The sequence below is a fragment of the Nyctereutes procyonoides genome, unplaced genomic scaffold, assembly GCF_905146905.1.
Source record: "Nyctereutes procyonoides isolate TBG_1078 unplaced genomic scaffold, NYPRO_anot_genome, whole genome shotgun sequence".
Taxonomy (NCBI): Eukaryota; Metazoa; Chordata; class Mammalia; order Carnivora; family Canidae; genus Nyctereutes; species Nyctereutes procyonoides.
The window spans coordinates 4,655,397-4,676,144 of record NW_026575032.1 but is presented as its reverse complement, the minus strand read 5'-3'; the positions used below and the strand labels follow the sequence as shown (position 1 = coordinate 4,676,144).

The following is a 20,748-nucleotide window of genomic DNA, read 5'->3' as shown; positions in this document are numbered from 1 at the left end:
GGTCTCTAATTACTATAGGACATCTGGAGATGAATACTATATTGTGGGGTAAAGTATCCTTCAAATAAGTGTAGTAATCACAAACCGATGAAACAATACAAGTTAAAATAAAAACTCTCTCCAAAGCTTTTCTCATAGTCCTTGGCTGCCCCAGTGCTGGGTAACATTTGAGTGAGATCTGAAAGGAATCTTTTAGTTCTTTCCATTATGGTGAATAAATACGAATGTGTACAAAAAAATTCTAACAACTTTCTTCTTCAAAAGAACACATTAGTCTGAATTGTGATTCGTTATTTGGTAGTATCTACAAAAAGCCTATCATGAAAACTTCATGTCGAGTTACTAAATCTTTCTATTAGAAGTGGTCGAATTAACGTTAAAAAATACAAAGCAGCAAGACAAAACAAAACAAGAAACCCACTTTGACTAATTATCCTTAAAGATTTTAAATAGACTGTGATGTCAGATAGTGCTTAAAAAGACTTTTTTCTTTGATAGGTTCCAGGCTAAAAAGAAGTCATCCATAAATATTTAAGGGGAAATGTCCTGAGGAGACACATCAAATTCAATTATCTCGAGTTGATTACTTTCCTAGTAATAACTGAAGGAATATATTCAGTGGCATCTCCATAATTAACTTTTTAAAAAATATTAAACCTTTGAGATTTTATTTTGCTAAAACCTCCTGTGTAAAACAACTAATATTTTCCTAATCACTGATGGTCACAATAAAATAAAATTGCTAAACGTTGTGTCAAAAGGGATTGATATTTTATATCAACGACTAAGCAATACTTACCAAATGGACAATGGCAGTAGTATGACTCCACACCACTTTGGCAGGAACCACCGTTAAAGCAGGGGTTACATTCACAGTAATTGACTGAAGATTCACACATTTTCCCTGAAAAGTATCAAACCCCATTAAAAAAATCTTATGCAAAAATATATTAATATCATTACTTTATAACCACATGTAAAAATCTATTCTAAGAGGTCATATCTTGGAGAAGAGAAATATAAGAATATTTTACTTGACATGAGAAAATTGGAATGCCTCAGAGTTCAAAATCTTTTAGTTGTCCTATTGTAAAGATGTGTATTAAAATAGTAAGGAAATAATTTACATAATCATCTTGGAAGGAACTACTGTTTGCAGGAAAATCACAAATGGTGAACATATTTAAATGTTTTCACTGAATTTATTTTCTCTTGTCAATGTTGCTTCCTTTTTCAAATTTATAATGCGGTTTGAAACTTTTACAGTATAATTCTCACTGTAGAGATTTCCTGGACTCGGACTTTTTAAAGGTAAGAATCAGTCTCATATAGCTTGTCAAACTAAAATACTTTCACTCTCAAGAAATATCCCTTCACTGACCTATCTGTTGTAAAGCAGAATAAGAAATCAGGAAGCACATCATATATTTCAAATACTTAAGATTTATTCTTTACTACAGGTTATGTATACCTTGTCTTTTTTCCAAAACATTGACACCTAGGCAGCATATTTTTCAGTTATAAGGATTTTCATAGATCATCTTGTTGGTTGAATCAACTGATATTGACTTGAGTGCCTCTTACTGTCTAGGAAGGTTAGAAGATGGGAACGGCAGTCAAAAAAAGTGTCACAACACGGCATTTCCATTTTAGTGGGGAGATTAATCCAAGCAACAGGAAACTTTTACATTTCATTGATGAAGAAGAGCTTCTTGAAGGCTAAAATTTTGCCCAAGAAATTGTAAAACGATGGCACAGACCAATGTAGGTCTGCTCCCATATCCAGGCTTTGCAAACCTGTGATTATCAGTTAACCCCTAGATAGGCAAATTCAGAGTAATTGGCCAGTCCTATTTGTTTTTGTGGTGGTGGTGGTGGTGGTGGTGGTGGTGATGGTGGTAATTTTTTTAACAATGTGTTCTAAGGCCACTTTTCTATAGTTTTTAATTATTGTAATAATTGATTTGTTAGAGTTGTTTCTAGTTTTCCAATTCCCAGAAACAATGAGATGTTATAGAGTTCTTTGTTATTTTTCATTCATTGATAATGAGGATTTAATTATTTAATTTAAATAGTTTGTTTCTGTAAAGCTATTTTCTACTTCTTAACGTGATTTCATTAATGCCTTTATTAAATGTCTTATGAAAACATGTAAGTTTTATATGCACAAGTAGACTCAATGTTAAGCATAGATAATCCATTTCACCATGATTACTATGCTTAAAACATAGTCAAAGTTTTGTTTAATTTAGTTCTGTTTTTGTGGCTTGATTGTGTAGCCACAATTGTTCTAGTTTAAAATTATAAGCGTGAGTCAGACCTCATGACACTAACTAAACACGTTTCTCTACATCACAGGGTCATAAACAACATTTTTTCTTTAAAAATAATACTGGGAACCTCCTTAAAAGGCAAAACAGTAACAATTTTAGAATACCTTTCCATCCTAGGGGGAAATAATGAAAATAAACAAGTTACCAACCAAAGGTACAGAAATTAGGCTGTAAGAGTTGTGCCAATGAGTTACATTTAATAAATAGGCAGAATGACTTTATTAGAAGTCGGTACAATATCACACCAGAGAGATGCTGTGGCATAGAACTCTCTCCCATGGTATTTTCCAATTGGATTTCTGTCATATTCCTCTAGAGAAGTGGATTTTTTCCCGTAATATTAGTATTGACCAACAGAGAATAAAAAGGACCTATGAGCTGTACTTTTAATTATTTATTTGCTATCAAGAAAGTCACATCCACTCCATGCATTTTTTCCACTGTAAGATCTACATATAATTTTCACATGTGTTATCAGACTAAGGTTTCATTTTTCTTTTTTTTTTTTTGAAAATTTCTTTTAGAATTATGTTAAAAATAGCATGTATTGAGGCAGGTATCCTTGAACAACGCTGGTGTTTTAAAGAAGCCAACCCTGCGGTTGAAAATCTACATAGAACTGGAGGGTATTATGCTGAGTGAAGTAAGTCAATCTGAGAAGGACAAACATTATATGGTCTCTTTCTTTTGGGGAATATAAAAAATAGTGAAAGAGATTATAGGAGAAAGGAGAGAAAATGAGTGAGAAATATCAGACAGGGAGACAGAACATGAGAAACTCCTAACTCTGGGAAACGAACAAGGGGTAGTGGAAGGGGAGGTGGGCGGGGGGACAGAGTGACTGGGTGACGGGCACTGAGGGGGCACTTGACGGGATGAGCCCTGGGTGTTATGCTATAAGTTGGCAAATCGAACTCCAATAAAAAAAAATACACACAAAAAGAAAATACACATACAACTATTGACTCCCCCAAGAGTTAACTCCTAATAGCCTGCTTTGACCAGAAGCCTTACCAATAATATAAATAATTGATTAACACATATTTTGTATGTTCTATGTATTATATACTGTCTTCTTACAATAAAGTAAGCTAGAGAAAATAAAATGTTATTAAGAAAATAAGGGAGAGAAAATACATTTACTGTACTATATTTATAAAAACAAAAATACACATATAAGTGGACCCACACAGTTCCAACCTGGCTGTTCAAGGGTCAGCTGTACATACAGACTTTATAAGTATAGTCAGTCTAATATTGTGAAAACTAGTTAGTGGGTCACAAAATTACAACTTTACTTCTTGAAGACTGCAAACAGGGAACAAAGAGTAACCAATTTAAGGAGCACTACCATGAACAATTGCTCAGAAATTTGGACATAGGTGCTCTACAAGAAAAATATATAAGTGTATAAAAATGCAAGTCATTGATATCACAAATCTCAACTATATCGTCTTTGGAATCCTCTTAGAAAAGACTGTCTTTTAAAATTTTGGTTTAAAAAATAAAATTTTGGTTTAAATAATGACAACAAAAGAAAATTAGATGGTTTTTGTTTTATAATTTACATAAAGAGGTTATCTTATTTACCCCTTGCAAAATTAGAATTAACATATACATCTGAGTTTAATTTAAATATAAACTGTACACTATTTTAGTTAGTCCAAAGTTAGGGATGGAAAGAAACCCCAAATTAAATAAGAGTTACTTATGTATTAAAATATACAACTATGAAAATGGCAGAAGCTACAACTAAGAAAATACTAGTTTAAGAATGAATTTCTTTTGAAAGTTAAATTCTCAACGGAATCTTATTCTTTGAGTATACAACAATATAAATAGACATTAGTAAGAGAAAAAAAAATCAACCATTCATTTTACATTTTAATGTAAACCAAGGTTTTATTTTCTTTTCTCTAGTAGGTGGATGTAAAAATTTTTGAAAAAATGACTCTGCTAGGGGTTAAGTATATCAATTTATTGTTGAGTTTGAGAAAAAAGAATAGTTTTATATGTTGGTGTTACAGTATGCAAATTATTTACCACTCAAAAATTTGGTTTGATTACTCCATTTGATGAGTATTTTCTTTTTTTACAATTAGTAAATTTCAAAGCAGTTACCATACTAGATTGAAAGACACAGTTTGAAAACTCAGTATTGCCATTTAAATTATTATTAAAAAGACTTTTTTATGTGAAGGAAAGATGTTATATGTTTACACAGAATTAAAGGAAAGCCTTGAAATACGAATTTCTCAGGTCTGGAAAGTTCATACTCTATTATCTAGTTAGAAATCAGCACCGAGGGATCCCTGGGTGGCACAGCGGTTTGGCGCCTGCCTTTGGCCCAGGGCGCGATCCTGGAGACCCGGGATCAAATCCCATGTCGGGCTCCCGGTGCATGGAGCCTGCTTCTCCCTCTGCCTATGTCTCTGCCCCTCTTTCTTTCTCTCACTGTGACTATCATAAAATAAAAAAAAAAAAGAAAGAAAAAAGAAATCAGCAGCGAATTCTGCATTGTTCTCCACACATCTACTTAAATTCTCGTGTTAAAGGCACAATGCTTATCAGAGAATGCAGCAGTTTGAATTACTCTAAGATGCTTCTAGTACAAAAAATCTGATGTGTTGGAGCACCGTGAAGCCAAATCTTGGATCATTAACTTCATTAATACTGCAAGTCAATTAACAAAATTTGTCGGAGCCTTGAGGTTTGCAAGTACACTGATAGGGCTCGCACAAAAAAACACAACCCTATCTCTGGAACACAAAAAGCCTTTTTCTATTAAGGTATGTTAGTTGTGATAGCGTCTGTTTACAAGAATAAACTGTTCTCATTGCTTTGCCATCCATCAATTAACTGTGTTGATATAAATTATTTATCATAGAAGGAGGTGTGCTTCGAGAAGTATAAACCCCTAGAACTTGAAGAATGGGAATTGCTGAAGATGGAAATGCATGTGTAATGGGAGGCCGGTGTATCCACAGACTTTTTAAGTTTATAGTTTAAACTTACAAAAGAAATTTAGCATGTATCTTCATGTTTGGGGCAGAAGGTGAGCTGCTGTGATCACCTGTGGTCTTTCTAATAAGGCTGTATATTCAAATTCCATTCTTTCTAATAGAACATTTTAATGTTGATTATGTGGAGCCGAGCTAAATTTATTCCTACCTCATAAATGTGGACACCTATGAGAATATGATGATTTCTTAGATTATATGTAATATATTAGATCACAATTACTACTTTTGCATATCTTGTATTTATACATAGATAGAAGGGAGATTTTGTGAACTATCAAAGTCCATTTTATATCTAAATTGATTATATTATTAATAAATATGATCTCATAATATATATTATTTGTCCTGAATATGCTTATGGGTTTTTTTGTTATTTTAGCAGGAAGTAGCTTTTTTTTTTTTACACTAGTAAATGTGTCCTGTTATTGTGCAAGGACCTATGAAGATAGCTCATCTAAATATCCTGATCGAATAGCATTGTTTTTTTACATCAAAAGAAAGCAAAAAAAATCATGTTTAAGAGCTGCTAGGAAGAAAAATTAAAGAAAAAATCTGTTTTCCTTTTGTATTTTAAAACATATGCGAATACAATTTCAGTGAAACTACAGATGATGGTGCATAATGACATCCCTAATATCCATGATAAGCTTACAAATATGTTTGCTTTCTGCAGAAATAAGAAACATTTAAGCTTCCAGAAGCCTCTTATTAATGCTTTCATAAGCTGCAAATCATATTTTAAAATAATCAAAATGAGTGATTCTTCTGTATCTCACAGAAAATTTCATTTCCTATCCATTCACTACATTTTGTTTATATTCTACAGTGTTCTGATCACATGATCATTGACAACATTCATGTATGACTTATGATTTCAAAAGAATGACTCAGTTACAACTTCCATCTTCATGAAAGAAAAGGTTTGCCAAGTTTCTTAGTAAAATTACTATGCACAACCTGTATATAACTTTATATGTCTGAAAAAATTCCTATTTATAATGTCAAATGTCATAAAAGTGATGAATGGACAAATCTCATCCTCCCCTGAAATATCAAGACTTGCTTGAGAGCATAGGAAAACTTCTCCATATGGTAATAAAGCTTGGCCTTACTCCAAATACCACACCTAAAATGCATCCAGATGTGTGAAAGTGGATGGGAAAGGTTAAAGGGGCTATGAACTAATTCTGTTAGGAGAGACCCAGATTTGAAAATAAGCTCCATCTACATGCTGCATTTAAAACACCATTCCTTGAAAGACTTAATGCAGGATTGTACTGCAAACAGTGGAAACCTGGAGCAGGGAGACAAATGATAAGTGGTTCCTGACTATAATTGGGCTTTCTAATTAGTGTTCTATTAAATGCATGAAATGTTCATCCGTGTAGGAAAAGACATACTGGATTGGTAGTTATTAAGCTGCTAATTTCCTCCAGGATCCCCTGAACTTCTGAGGCATGAATAATATGAAAGATATTTTCTTTTGATTTACTGAGGTACATTGACAATGATGTAATTTCTGGTATTATTAAATCTTATGAAAATCTAGAAAGTAATTTTTCACATGCCCTATGTTATATTAAATCAATTCATTCTTTCTGAAATGCTGTATTATAGTGAATCAAAGCTCCACTGAGTGATATAAAAGTTAAATTATAGAACAATTTTTTAACAATGAAATGTGAAGTGATTGTTATTGAATGTTAAGTCTCACCATTATTTTCAATTTCCTTTTGGTTATTTTTCCAGTAATTAAGAAGAGATCAGAAACACAAGTTATATAAACAAATTCATTCTCTCAAAATCTTCATTCATTTAAAAAATCCTTATTTTATAATGTATTATGTGATTCTATGGTTACCAACTTGAAGATAAAATTTTAAAAATATAAATGATAAATTCATATATTATCAGGAATATACTGGTGGCAATGTGGTAATAACTATATCCCTTCATATATTTTTATTGTAGTTGTTCCATAAACTTTTGTATTTATACTCCTAAAGGTTGTTCACACAAAATCTCTGTTCAGCTAACAATCACTCCCTGTAGGATTCTTAGGATTAAGTCTCATGGTTTGCATCAGTGCATAAGCCACTCAACTTTTCCAATCTTTAGCACAATTTCTAAATTTATGTGAAATATAGAGTGGTGGTGGCAATCGTGTGTGTGTGTGTGTGTGTGTGTGTGTGTGTGTGTGATAGGATAATATCTGAGGATTATTTTAAACATAAAGTTAAAATCTCACAGTTCCAATGTGTAATGCCACAGACTTTAAAAATCATGGAAAAAATTCAGGTAAAAGTTGAAAGAAATAAATAGAGTGCAAGTGATTGGAAATAGTTCTGATGATCAAAAAAAATATTTGAACATATATAGGCTTTGGATAAAGCTTTACCAAAGCATTAGTACTTAATTTGTATTAATAAAAGTAAACTAGAATATATATTTTTAAAAATTCATTCTATGAGGTACACATATGCTTACGTAAGAATTTTGTCCTATGATTTATTAGCTTGATTAGCTCTTTAAGATATTTTGATGCATTTGCTCCATCTTCCTGAGTCGGGTTAGCTGGTAAAGACTACCTAGAAAGACTAACTCAAAATGATCCTTCAGGGATTATCTTTATAAAGAATTTTAGGGGATCCCTGGGTGGCACAGCAGTTTGGCGCCTGCCTTTGGCCCAGAGCGCAATCCTGGAGGCCCGGGATCGAATCCCACGTCGGGCTCCCGGTGCATGGAGCCTGCTTCTCCCTCTGCCTATGTCTCTGCCTCTCTCTCTCTCTCTCTCTCTCTCTCTCTCTCTCTCTCTGTGACTATCATAAATAAATAAAAATTAAAAAAAAGAATTTTAAACAGATTCAGACATTTGAACAACATATTCCTAATTTAGTGTATGGATTAAGAATTTGTAGCTATGCTTTTTGTTATACTGTTTCCTGTAAAACAAAATAAAAAAAATAAAATTATCAGACTTGAATTATCTGCTAATTTTACTGCATGGACTATTCATATAGAATTTAAAACAATGAATTACACAAATTCAAAAAAGAGAAGATTCATATTAATCATTCAACTTTATGTTTACATCATTCTTGATTTGCTGGATTATCCCCAACTATGCAAATGAAGACTAAAATGAGCTCTAGAGAAGGGCAGTATGTCAAATCACCACAGTAATTTCAAGTTACTTTTGTAACTTCAAATAACTTTTCTTACAGAAAGAGGTTATGATCTAGTCTTTGGCAGCTCTGGCTCTAGAGTCACCAGAGTATTGGCTGAATTTTCTATGGCATACAGTAGAGGTAATAATAGTATCTTTCTATGCCAGATATTATCTCTTGACACTCAGCATCATTCTTATCTTTCTGTATTGCAGGGGCCGGATGTCACTCACTCATTGCGGCACTGCAGGTAGATAAGATGACTGGCAGTGGTTTCTTGCAATACCTACTGTATTTTGTTTTGTTTAAGATTTTATTTATTTATTGAGATGGAGCAGAGAGAAAGAGAGAGAAAGCATGCACAGAAGTTGAAGGGAGGGGCAAAAAAAAAGAAGGAGAGGCAGACTCTTGGCTGAGCTGTGAGCACAACACAGGGCTGGATCCCAGGACCAGCTGGGTCTGAGCTGAAGGCAGACACTTAACCGACTGAACTACACAAGTGCCCCCTTACATTGTTCCTATTGCTGAGATTATTGGTGAATTCTTAGCCAGTTTAAAGATTTTGCAAGCTATTTGCTAGTATTAAGTACCTTGCTACCTGAAAGTCTGGAGGTAATTTCAGTTCTTGATCAACCTCATATCAATACACTATCTTGTGTGTTTTGTACAGATCCAGTAGAATAATAGACAAAAGTTCTTAAAAGATATCATGGACTAATAATAGTGATAATGCAGTTTCATTGAGTTTGGAGAACTAAATGAATAACTAACTAAATAATAATGTCTACAATGTAAAGAACTTTAAGCAATGCTCTATATAACAACTTGATGAATGTTATATGTATTTCATAATGAAAAGAAGGGAAATCCTAAAAGTTTCAACTACTACATTTAGAAAAGGATGCAATGTATATTTAAATGTAATGAATCAAAGAAAGAAAGAAACTAGAGGGAAGTAATGTTAAAGAATTAGTTCTATGCCCAATCACGAAGCAACATTTATGCTGAATCAGCATATGGGGCTTTCGCTCATGCCCATGGTACTTTTCCTGTTTCCTATCTATTATCAAGTGCCTTCACACATTTTTCATTCTAGGACTAAGTATAGACTCATTTTAAATCTAAGTACGAATGAGTATATTATACTAAAATGGGCAAAGAAATAATCTTTATTGTTGAATTCTCAAAAGAGGAAGTCGTTTTTTGGGGAAAGACTAAGGACAATTTTCTAGAACTTCTGAACTGATAACATGGATATAGCCCAATTATTCAGGATACTGGGAATACAGTTGGGGTAAAATTCATACTTTGTGCTATTGAGGCTTCTTGTCTTTTTAGAAATTCTGCGCTGCGCTTCTATTATTGCCACTACATAACACCACTACTACTAATACTATTAATTTGCATGGCTACTGATTGAACTCCGGTAGGTGTTTTACAAGCATTATCTTTATTCATTACAACAAACCTAAAAGATAAGTAAGTATGACTATTTTCACTTTGCAGATGAAGAAATTGAAGGTCAGCAAGGTTAAATGACTTCCCAAAAGCTATAGCTAAATCAAAAACCATAAAGTCCTTTGATTCTTTTAATTGCATATTATCTCTGCTCCTTTTCTTCACTTGTATTTCAAGGTTATTATCAGTAAGCAAAGCTTGTATATTCTGCTTTGACTTATTCAAACTTGCTTTATGTCGCCATCAAACAATTTAATTCTTCAAATATGAAACCATAAGTATATACATGATGGGCACCTTTTAAAAAATATAATAACTAGGGGTGCCTGTGTGGCATAGTCGGTTAAGCATCCAGGTCTTGGTTTCAGCTCAAGTCATGATCTCATAGGTCATGGGATCGAGCCCTGGGTGAGCCTCTACACTCAACAGGGAATCTGCTTGAAGATTCTCTCTCTGCTCCTTCCCTACCCACCCCATGCTCACGTACTATCTCTTTTTCTCTCTACCTCTCTCTCTCAAATACATAAATAAATTTTTAAAAAATATAATAACTATATATATATATATAAAATAGCTAAATGTTTTTTCTTATAAAAACTTCTTTGAAATATTATTCTGCAAAATATTTACAAATAAAAAATATGTCCTGGTTTTACCTACCTCACTGGTACTTTAAATTGTGTTTATAAACACTATAAAGCTATCCAATGAAATATATATGACCTAACACTGTATAGTGTGCAAATTACAGGAGAGACTTTTTCTCTCCTCAAATTTATTAACAACATAATATTTGGGGATCCCTGGGTGGCTCAGTGGCTTAGCGCCTGCCTTTGGCCCAAGGCGCGATCCTGGAGACCCGGTATCGAGTCCCACGTCGGGCTCCTGGCATGGAACCTGCTTCTCCCTCTGCCTGTGACACACTCTGCCTCTCTCTCTCTCTCTCTCTCACTCTATGTCTATCATAAATAAATAAATATTTCTTTAAAAAAAACAACATAATATTTATATACATTTGAAGGTGCACCGACAAATAATCAGCTAATAGGATAGATATTAGACGGATAGATAGATAGATAGATAGATAGATAGATATAGACACTGATGGAGATATATGTAATTTATACATCATATCTTACTAAGATGTCAGAGACAAGCAAAACATATTTGCTGCTCTATGTTTTATCATGCTTCTAAAATGTCAAGGTAATTATGCTTCCATTTTGTCGTGGCTTAAGAGAGAAGTCAGCTATTATGCTTTCTACCTGATAGAAATAACAAGGCATTTTAACTTAAATCTTAAAACACTGCTTTTGGGCAGTCCCGGTGGTTTAGCGTTTTAGCGCCGCCTTCAGCCCAGGGCCTGATCCTGGAGTCTCGGGATCAAGTCCCACATCGGGCTCCCTGCATGGAGCCTGCTTCTCCCTCTGCCTGTGTCTCTGCCTCTCTCTCTCATTCTGTGTCTCTCATATAAATAAATAAAATAAATATAAATAAATATCATAAATATAAATAAATAAAATCTTTAAAAAAAGTTCAAGAAAACTAATTAAAACAAAAACAAAACAAAACAAAAAAACCCACTGCTTTTGCTCATTTTTCAAGACAGGGTGGATCAAACTTCAATAATAATGATGGCAGTGATTTTAAAACATGGTGATGATAGAAGAGTCAAACAGCAATAATTGTTAATAGTTATTTAGGACACAAAATGGTCCAGGTCTTATGCTTTAAATATATTATGTCCTTTAAACTTTAGAACACTCTTATTTGAAGATATTGTATTCTCCTCGTTCTTAAATAAGACCATTAGGAGTTTGACTAAGACCTCAAAGTCTGGAAATAACCATGTAGGCTTACCACCTGTCTCTGTGACAAATCTGGGTCACCTTAGAAAACTTACCTTCTCTCTAATTCAACTTTCCTTATTCAGACTGAAAAATAATTATCCCAACCTCATTGATTTCTTCTGAGAAGTAAATAAAATAAATACGGATAAAGTGCTTAGAACAGCATTGGCCAACAGTAAGTGCTTAAAGCCTTTACCATGATTAAGCCCATTTTTTGGGAAAATCACTTAAAAATGACAAAATTCACTGCTCTCTATTATACTCGACATGACTCAAATCTTAGGGAAAGAGCCAAACATTGTCCTACCTGTGTATCCAGTTTTGCAAACACAGTTGAAGCTTCCTGGAACATTTTGGCAGACAGCACCGTTCTTGCATGGACCGGGCAGGCACTCATTGATGTCTCTCTCACAGGCCCTGCCAGTGAAGCCATCTGGACAGCTGCAGGAAAATCCTCCTACTAAATTGTGACAGGTCCCACCATTGTGGCAAGGGGATGGAAGGCATTCATCTATATCTATTTCACACCAGCTACCAGCATAACCTGGCAGGCACTTGCATAAGAAAGGCTGCAGAGGTTCATTTGCCACAGTGATGACGGGAAGACTCTCGTGGCTCTTTAATACAGAGCTCACAGCCAATCTCCTTATACAGCTCCCTCCATTCTGACATGGGCCATGAATACAGGAGTCATGATCCACGGATTCTACCTTTACTCCGCTCTGCCGGAGAAGGATCTCTTTGATGCTTTCAAAAAAGGTGGCTACACCACTGGGATTCACATACTGATTATTGTTTCGCTTCACAGCTGCTAAAAGAAACGTTTTATTGTTCTCTTCATATGCACCATAAAGTTGCACAGCAGTCCCAAGGCCTGTCAGCTGGGAGCTGGCAATGCGTAGAAAATGAAGGTAGTGGTTAGTCAAAAAGTCCTTTACTGTTGGAACACTGAGACGCAGTAGGATGCTGTTATCCACTGTAGCATTAGAAAATCCAGCAAAGAAGACTCGGATATTGCTCGTGACTGTGCTGTGAACTCCATCATTGCTAAGGACAGTGAGATCAAATGTGCCATCTGTTGATCGCGGCTGTGAATTTAGATCACAAGTACCCCTTGGAATACTGAACAGGCTTGTAACTCCCGAAGTAAGGGAGCAGTGGAAGGTGTCTAACACATCCGGATCCTGTGGCTTCACAGAACCTAAAATCCCACCAGGAAACAAATTGCCATAATAATTAACAAATATCTCCACAGTCCGAGACTGTGAAGGATTATCATTTTGGTCTATAACTGTGATATGCACAGTTCCTGTGGAAGACATTTGAGGAACACCAGAATCCCTAGTGATCACAGACAGATAGAAGTCTGCAATCTGTTCTCTGTCAATCTCTCTGGTTGTGCTCAGAACTCCTGCAGTGTTCAGACTAAAATAATTAGTGGCGGGACCTGTGCTCAGCAAGTAATAGGTAAAGGGGCCTTGATTTGGAGGGAGATCGGGATCGGTGGACTGAAGGGTCATCACCAGAGTTCCTGGGCGTTTGTTTTCCATAACTTCACCTTCGCTGACGGTCAGCATGGGTCCATTATCATTTATATCTTCTAGGGTGACTAACAGGGAGGCACTCCCTGTAGCTGAGGGGGTCCCTGAATCAACAGCCAAAACTGTGAGATTGTAGATAGGGAGGGTTTCTCTATCCAATTCTGCAGTGACAGTGATCTGTCCTGTCTGTGGATTAATGGAAAAGGCACCATTTTCATTCCCTGATCCAATGAAATAAGAAAACCTGCTCCAGCTGGGGACAGAGTCTGAGTCAAAGGCACTGACAAATGTCACATGAGTTCCAGTTGGGACCCCTTCACTGATCTGAACACTGTAGATGTTTAGACTAAAAATGGGTGGGTCATTGGCATCAAGCACAGTGACATTTACGGTGACCTCATCGATATCTGCACCCCTAATGCTGCCAAAATTCTTGGCCAATACCTTCAAAGATACCCTTTCTTCTTTCTCCCTATCAAGAAGTCCAGAAACATAAATTTGGCCAGTCTTCTTATTGATCTGGAAACCCTTCTTTCTACTGTTACCAAAAATCAAATAGTGTACCTCCCCGTCAGCGCCCAAATCACGGTCACTGGCAAATACTTCTCCAACAATAGTACCTTTGGGAGCTGCTTCTGAGATTTCAAAATAGTAGAGTTTGGAAACAAAGCGAGGCACATATTCATTTGTCCCTTTTAATTGTATATTAATAGTGGCAAAACTGCACCTTTCTTCATCAGGGACATTGAAAGCTTTCACAGTAAGATGGTAGCTCTGCTTGGTTTCAAAATCCAAGAACCCTTGAGTGGTAATGACTCCTGTGTTCGGGTCAATGACAAAGAGGTCACTGTCAGATGACTGTACGGTGTATGCAATCACAGCATTGGTTCCAGAGTCAGCATCTGTTGCGTTTAGGTGGATGACAGTTGTTCCACTTGGGGCATTTTCCAAAACAGTAGGGAAATATTCATCAGGGAAGAATACTGGAGAATTGTCATTCACATCAATCACATTTACAGTCACACTGCAGTAACCCGTTCTTGCAACCCATCCTCCATCTGTTGCACTAATAGTCATTTCATGTTTCTGGCATAATTCATAATCAAGAGCTTTGGCTAGTGTTAATATACCTGTGGAGGAATTGATTGCAAAAATGCCATCTTCATTTCCTGAAGAAATACTGTATCTAATTAAGCCATTCATAGCTGCATCTCTGTCTCTTGCAGAAACAGTTCTGACAATGGCCCCGATACTGTGGCTTTCGGGGATGGTTGCACTCATGTGACTTTGAGAGAATTCAGGTGTATGGTAGTTTTCCTCAGTGACAATTATTTGAACAGTTGCTTGGGATGATAGTGGAGGGTTTCCTTTATCTCTTGCAGTGACAGTGATCAAAAAGTTTTGATTTAAGTCAGATATCAGGGAAGATGCTACTGAAATCCACCCTGTACCATTGTCCAACTTAAATTTTCCGAAATGATTTTCATTAGAAATTAAATATTCCACTTCAGAATTCAGTCCAAAATCTCTATCATCTACGGCAGTAACTTTGATTAACTTAGTACCAACTTTAACGTTTTTGGTGACTGGAGTGAAATATTTAGTTTTAAGAAATTGTGGCGCATTGTCATTACTGTCCACCGTGTTGATGGTAACTGTTGTCTCACTTAGTAATGAAGGATTACCTCGATCTGAAGATGTCACTATAAAACTATGTCTGTTGATGTTCACATTACTGAAGCCACTGACATTCTGGTATTTTAAGACCTGTTTATTGAAAATCTCTCCTGTGGTGGCATTAATCCTGAAATACTCTGACTGAGATTTTATAAAATAAAACACTTGTCCATTTGATCCCTCATCAGGATCTGTTGCAGATACCTGAGTCACTTTGGAGCCAATTTCAGTAAGTTCAGGGCAATCTAAATAATAGGAGGGTCTGCTAAATCTTGGAGCATTGTCATTGACATCCGTCACAAATATTGTGACGTCTGTACTTACGGTCCACCCAGAATCATGTGCAGAAACTCGGATTCGGTAGCGGTCCGTATCTTCTCTGTTTAAAGGTCTACTAATTACAATATCCCCTGTGCTGGGATTAATTGTAAATGGAAGACTTGTATCCATTATGGAATATCTACTAATTGCATTTATACCAATGTCTTCATCGGAAGTTGTGACACGTGTAACTGTGTATCCTAAAGGGGAATTTTCAGGAACGTAGGCACTGAATATTTGAGAAAACCTAGGGGCATTATCATTTTCATCCAAGATGTTAATGATAACTTTTACTGAGGTACTCTGAGAAGGAGAGCCTTTGTCTGAGGACTTTATGGTAAGCACATACTGTGATACTTTTTCCCTGTCTAACGGCCGAATGCTTCTAATTTCACCTGTGGCATGATTAATAGTGAAACTATGTTCTTTGTTGCCATTAACAATTTCATAATCTAACTGTCCATTGGGTCCACTGTCCTTATCCATTGCTGAAACAGTAAGTATTTTTCGAGGAGAAAGGTTTTCCAATATTTCAGACACAAATGGATCTTCCTTAAAAATAGGGGAATTATCATTGACATCTAAGACTGTTAGATCAAGTTTCTCATAAGAGGATAAAGGAGGGAAACCTCCATCCCTGGCCTCTATCCATATGACATATTTTTGTATCTTTTCAAAATCCAGAGGTTGACTAATGGACACTTGCCCTGTTAACTGATCGATTTGGAATGTACTGCCAAGGTTCCCACTTGCAATATAATAGGACAAAGGTTCTCCTCTCAAGGAGGACCCTGTAATGGTGGTGACAAGAGTGCCGACTGGCTGGTTTTCAGGAAACATGAAAGTCTGTTCTTTGGCTCTGACTTTAGGGAAATCTGCCTTGTTCACAAATCTAACAGTCACTGTCGTAGAATCTGTCTTTGGAAATGAGCCACCATCTTTTACATGTACAGAAAATGTCACTTCCGAAGCCCCATTTAGTGGTCCAGCTGCCATAATAGCTCCTCTCAGTGGGTCAATGTGAAATTTTTCAGAGTTTCTACCCGAGAGAGAGTAATGCAGTTCAGAATTGGGTCCAATATCAGCATCCGTGACTGTAACTGCAAAGACGAAGGAACCTACAAAAGAGGGAGTGTGCAGTTATAATCACATGAAACCCAAATAAAATATTTGCTAGTAGATTAATGTATACAAAATATTATGTTGCTCCCTAATATCACTTTACTTTCTCATGATTACTGGGGGAGAATAGTAATTCCTATATTATCTCTGAAATTCCCAAGTCAGATCTACTTAAAGGTAGTCTTCAGGGACTGACCTGCCATTTTCTAACTAAAACCCATATGGTCTACTGGATTTAATATTTTTCAGTATGCCTTTGAGAGAAGCACAGGGAAGAGCAATGGCTAATCATTCAGAATTATAGTTCCTAGGAGGAAAATCTGTACATAACACAACTTCCAACAAATATGATACTACATGAGCTCTGCTAAAAGCTCTGTCTCTACCCAATGAAAAAAAGATAATTGCTCTATATTGTCTTAAAACCTTGTTGAATTGCCACACAGGTAATCATGTCAACAAAATTTTTAATATGTTTTAAAATATTATTTTGATTCTCTATATCCACTGTTTCTTAGCAACATTTGTGAGCTATTATCACAAGGAGATAATAAATCAATTAGATAAATCAATTAGAGCAATTATAAAGTAGTATGAAATAAGAACTGAGGAAGACTGGACTCAATTTGGATTCCAAAAGTTAGTGCTTGGGATGAATGCCAATGGAACAGATTGTACCAGGAATATGCAGAAAAACTGCCATAAGGACATGTTTTTGATATAGTTGTTCAGAAACTTTTTCCAAACCTGCACACATACCCCTGCAGTAAAGTTTGTGACAAAAGTGAAAAGTCTTTTATTAAGGCCAGTGATCCTGATCATTATATTATATATAGACAATTATAATAAGTCTAATGAGGAAAAGATGCATAAGCATTACATACTCACTTTTTATAGGGGATGCTATATTGCATCACCACACATTGGATGTAATTAGAATCATGTCTGTCAGCATCATTTCAACTAAAGGCCTTCATCAAAGATTTATGACTTTGATATTGACATTTCCTTTTGATAAAAATTTGGCACAAAAATTTATGCATTTTATACTTTGGTATCAATTTGACATTCTCAAGTGAATATAAGATCAAAGATCACTGAGGGGAGAAATCCTGGATCCTTATACTTTTTCTTCTAATTAAAAACATTTTAGAGCAAGGCAAATCAAATTAATTTGGCCTATATTTGTACATTTTCTAGTTTGAAATGCATCTCAAAGATTACAAATGGCAGAGTATTTGTGCCGTTCTTTTTTTTTTTTTTAAAGATTTTATTTATTCATGAGAGAGAGAGAGAGAGAGAGAGAGAGAGAGAGAGAGAGAGAGAGGCAGAGACGCAGGCAGAGGGAGAAGCAGGCTCCATGCAGGGAGTCCGACATGGGACTTGATCCCGGGTCTCCAGGATCATACCCTGGGCTGAAGACGGTGCTAAACTGCTGAGCCACCGGGGCTGTCCTATTTGTGCAGTTCTTAAGGGAGGTTGTCTTTCTTTACAAACAAGCAAATGAAACCAATCTAAATTGAAATGAAGAAAGAGAAATGCAGGGATGCCTGAGTGGCTCAGCAGTGAATAAATAAAGCAGTGACTTTCTTGAATAAATAAATAAAATCTTAAAAAAAAAGAAAAAGAATAAAGAAACAATGTTTTACATTTTTTTTACAAACAAATTATGTCTCCAGGCAAAACCCTTCTTGACTCGGAAGTGACTATTTTAATCATTTGAAAATATTAAAGTAGTATTAAGAAGCAGTATGAGGAAAGATGTGGCAATTATAAAATCTTAAGCACAATTGTTCTAGGATAAAAGAATTAATTTATGAGATTCAACGTTCCTGCAATTTCATTAGTCAAAACAAGTTGAATTTTAGAGGATTTGCAAATCTAAGCTAGATCAGAAATGTTCACATAAAAGTAACAGAAATATACTTATAGAAAATGCCCAATGTATAGTTTGCATTTATCCATGAGACCTCAGAGTTGGCTTGATTACCTGGAGGAGTAGGAGACGGGATGTGAGTGACATATGGGTGATGTTGAAATCTTGGTGGATTGTCATTGACATCAGTCACAGTGACGAGCACACTCGTGGAACTGGAAAGAGGCTCTGGGGATCCGGCATCACTGGAAACCACAACTAAAGTATAATTCTCTTTTGTTTCCCTGTCTAGCAATGCACTTGTGATGATTTGTCCCGTGGATGGGTTGATGGTGAACTGAGAATTTCCACCAATGATCCTATAACTAAAGAGAGCAGAGATGGGGATATTTTTTCTGGTTATCATGTTTTTCATGTTATCATTTTTTCTGGTTGTAGCATCTATTCACTAAAATAAAAAAAAAAACTGAGACAGAAATATAAAACAAAATCACTAGAAGTATGATCACACAATTAAAGAATATGGCTAGGAGATAAATATTTCAAATTTTATGAGGGCATCACGTTGACAATCTTTACTGTGCAATATCCAATGAGCTCAAGCAGGTCCTCTCAAGTTCTATGGATTTCTTGGATCATACAAGGCCCCAAAGTATACCCAGAAGATGACTGTGTTATAAATAAGTGAACCTGAAAGCATAAATCAGAACCTCACTCTAATATTGTGGTTAGTGGCCAGGATCACAGATGAACATCTGTTAAATGAATCTAAAAATTATTTTTCTGTTGTGTACCATAGTAAACCAGAGATCAGTTGAACTTCTTATTTTTTAAAGAAATAACACCGTATTTGACATCCATCGACTACCCAGAACAACTAAAGAACAGATTATTTATACAAAGACATTCCTACTTACTAGTTCTCTCATTTGTCATTCCTCATATGGCTATGCTTTTCTTTCTTGTTGTCAGGGGAGGTATGACATTTTCATGGATATTCTGACGCTAACCAGATTGGTTAATGAGCAGGAGTTTCCACTGAGAATAGTTTCTCTCTTCTTTATGAAGGGGAAAGCTATCTGTGTATTCCTCAAAGATCAACTAGAAAAGAAGTAGCTAAGCTTGAAGGTTCAGAAACTGGCTGTGGTCCATTGTTTTTAAGGTTGGAGGGTGGCAAGGGAATGGATGTCTTTAAAAGGTTTCCTCTTTATATGAACAAAGAAATACCCTTGTTGGAATTAACCGCGTGTTTCGATAGTTTGGTTTGTGCCCATGAAAACAAAGCAACTGAAAGTATCTAATAGACAGTAGAAAAAGCCCCATATTGCATAAAGTGGTGTGTGCATTCCTCCCATTAAGCTCACAGTTTAAAACAAACATTTCAGCAGTTTCAACCTTTTTTTAGAGAAATAATGAACTGTTGGAGAGCTGATTTTTCTTAAAAATATAATTCCTATAAAACGATAGCAAAATAGAATAAAAGAAGTAGACAGGGAGTTTTGGCTGAGAGATGACTTCAATATTTATAAACCACTTGATATCACTCAGATTTTTTTTTATATCACTCAGATTTTTAAGACTTTTTGGCACACTCACATGTCAGGATCAGGGGTAAATGAGAATAGCATCTCCTGGACCAGCAGTGACTCTTTATACAGTATAATTACTGTCCTTACACACCAAATATCTAGCCCCTTTATCAAAATAAAAATATCAGTGATTTGTAATTGAACTCTTAAAGTTAGAAATTCGGGACTCATGATAATCAAATTGTTTTACCTCTTCAATAAATTTTGTAAGAACCTGAATTCTGAGAATTGTGTGATTTTATTCTGGGAAGCCTTGTTTCTATCAGTGGATGTAGAAATTACCAAATAATTTAATGGGGAAAAAAGAGTAATTCACAGCATCACATTTTTTTTACAGCCTTTTAACAGGAAAGATCAGGGGTCAATTAAATATTCCTGCAATCATTCACAAATAAAAATAAAATTAAAGTGATGAAAGATGCATGCCAGTTTAAATTTGGATTTTTGTATATGAAAAGACCATGGTATATAAAGAAAGAACAATGTGTTGAAAGGCAAATGATGTGAGTTCTGGTACCGATTTAATGAAATAGTTCATAATGAAATCTTGTGCTATAAATTCTTATTCTTTATTTTATGCTATTATACATGCTATGGACCATATGACTGTTTAAAAGAAATTAACATCTTTATTATTCTTGAACGTTAAAGAATAAAATCATGTTAATATGTGATTTTTTTCTAGACTTTACCTGATTCTGAAGTATATCAAAAGTTAATTTTAAATATGAAGTGTTCTGTAATGTCTCATTACAGCAGTGAAACACCAGCATTGCACAATTTATACTTAT

General features: G+C 35.3%; 1 protein-coding gene across 1 annotated transcript in view; it reads right to left on the bottom strand.

The window, feature by feature from the left end:
* Positions 1-20,748, bottom strand: part of FAT4 (FAT atypical cadherin 4) — a 175,464-nt gene that overhangs the window by 25,015 nt on the left and 129,701 nt on the right. The window contains exons 8-10 of the mRNA XM_055317010.1: positions 18,483-18,733; positions 12,139-16,488; positions 800-904 (exon numbers count right to left, since the gene is read on the bottom strand). Coding sequence (XP_055172985.1) covers positions 800-904; positions 12,139-16,488; positions 18,483-18,733 — 4,706 coding nt within the window. The remainder of the gene's footprint in view (positions 1-799; positions 905-12,138; positions 16,489-18,482; positions 18,734-20,748) is intronic.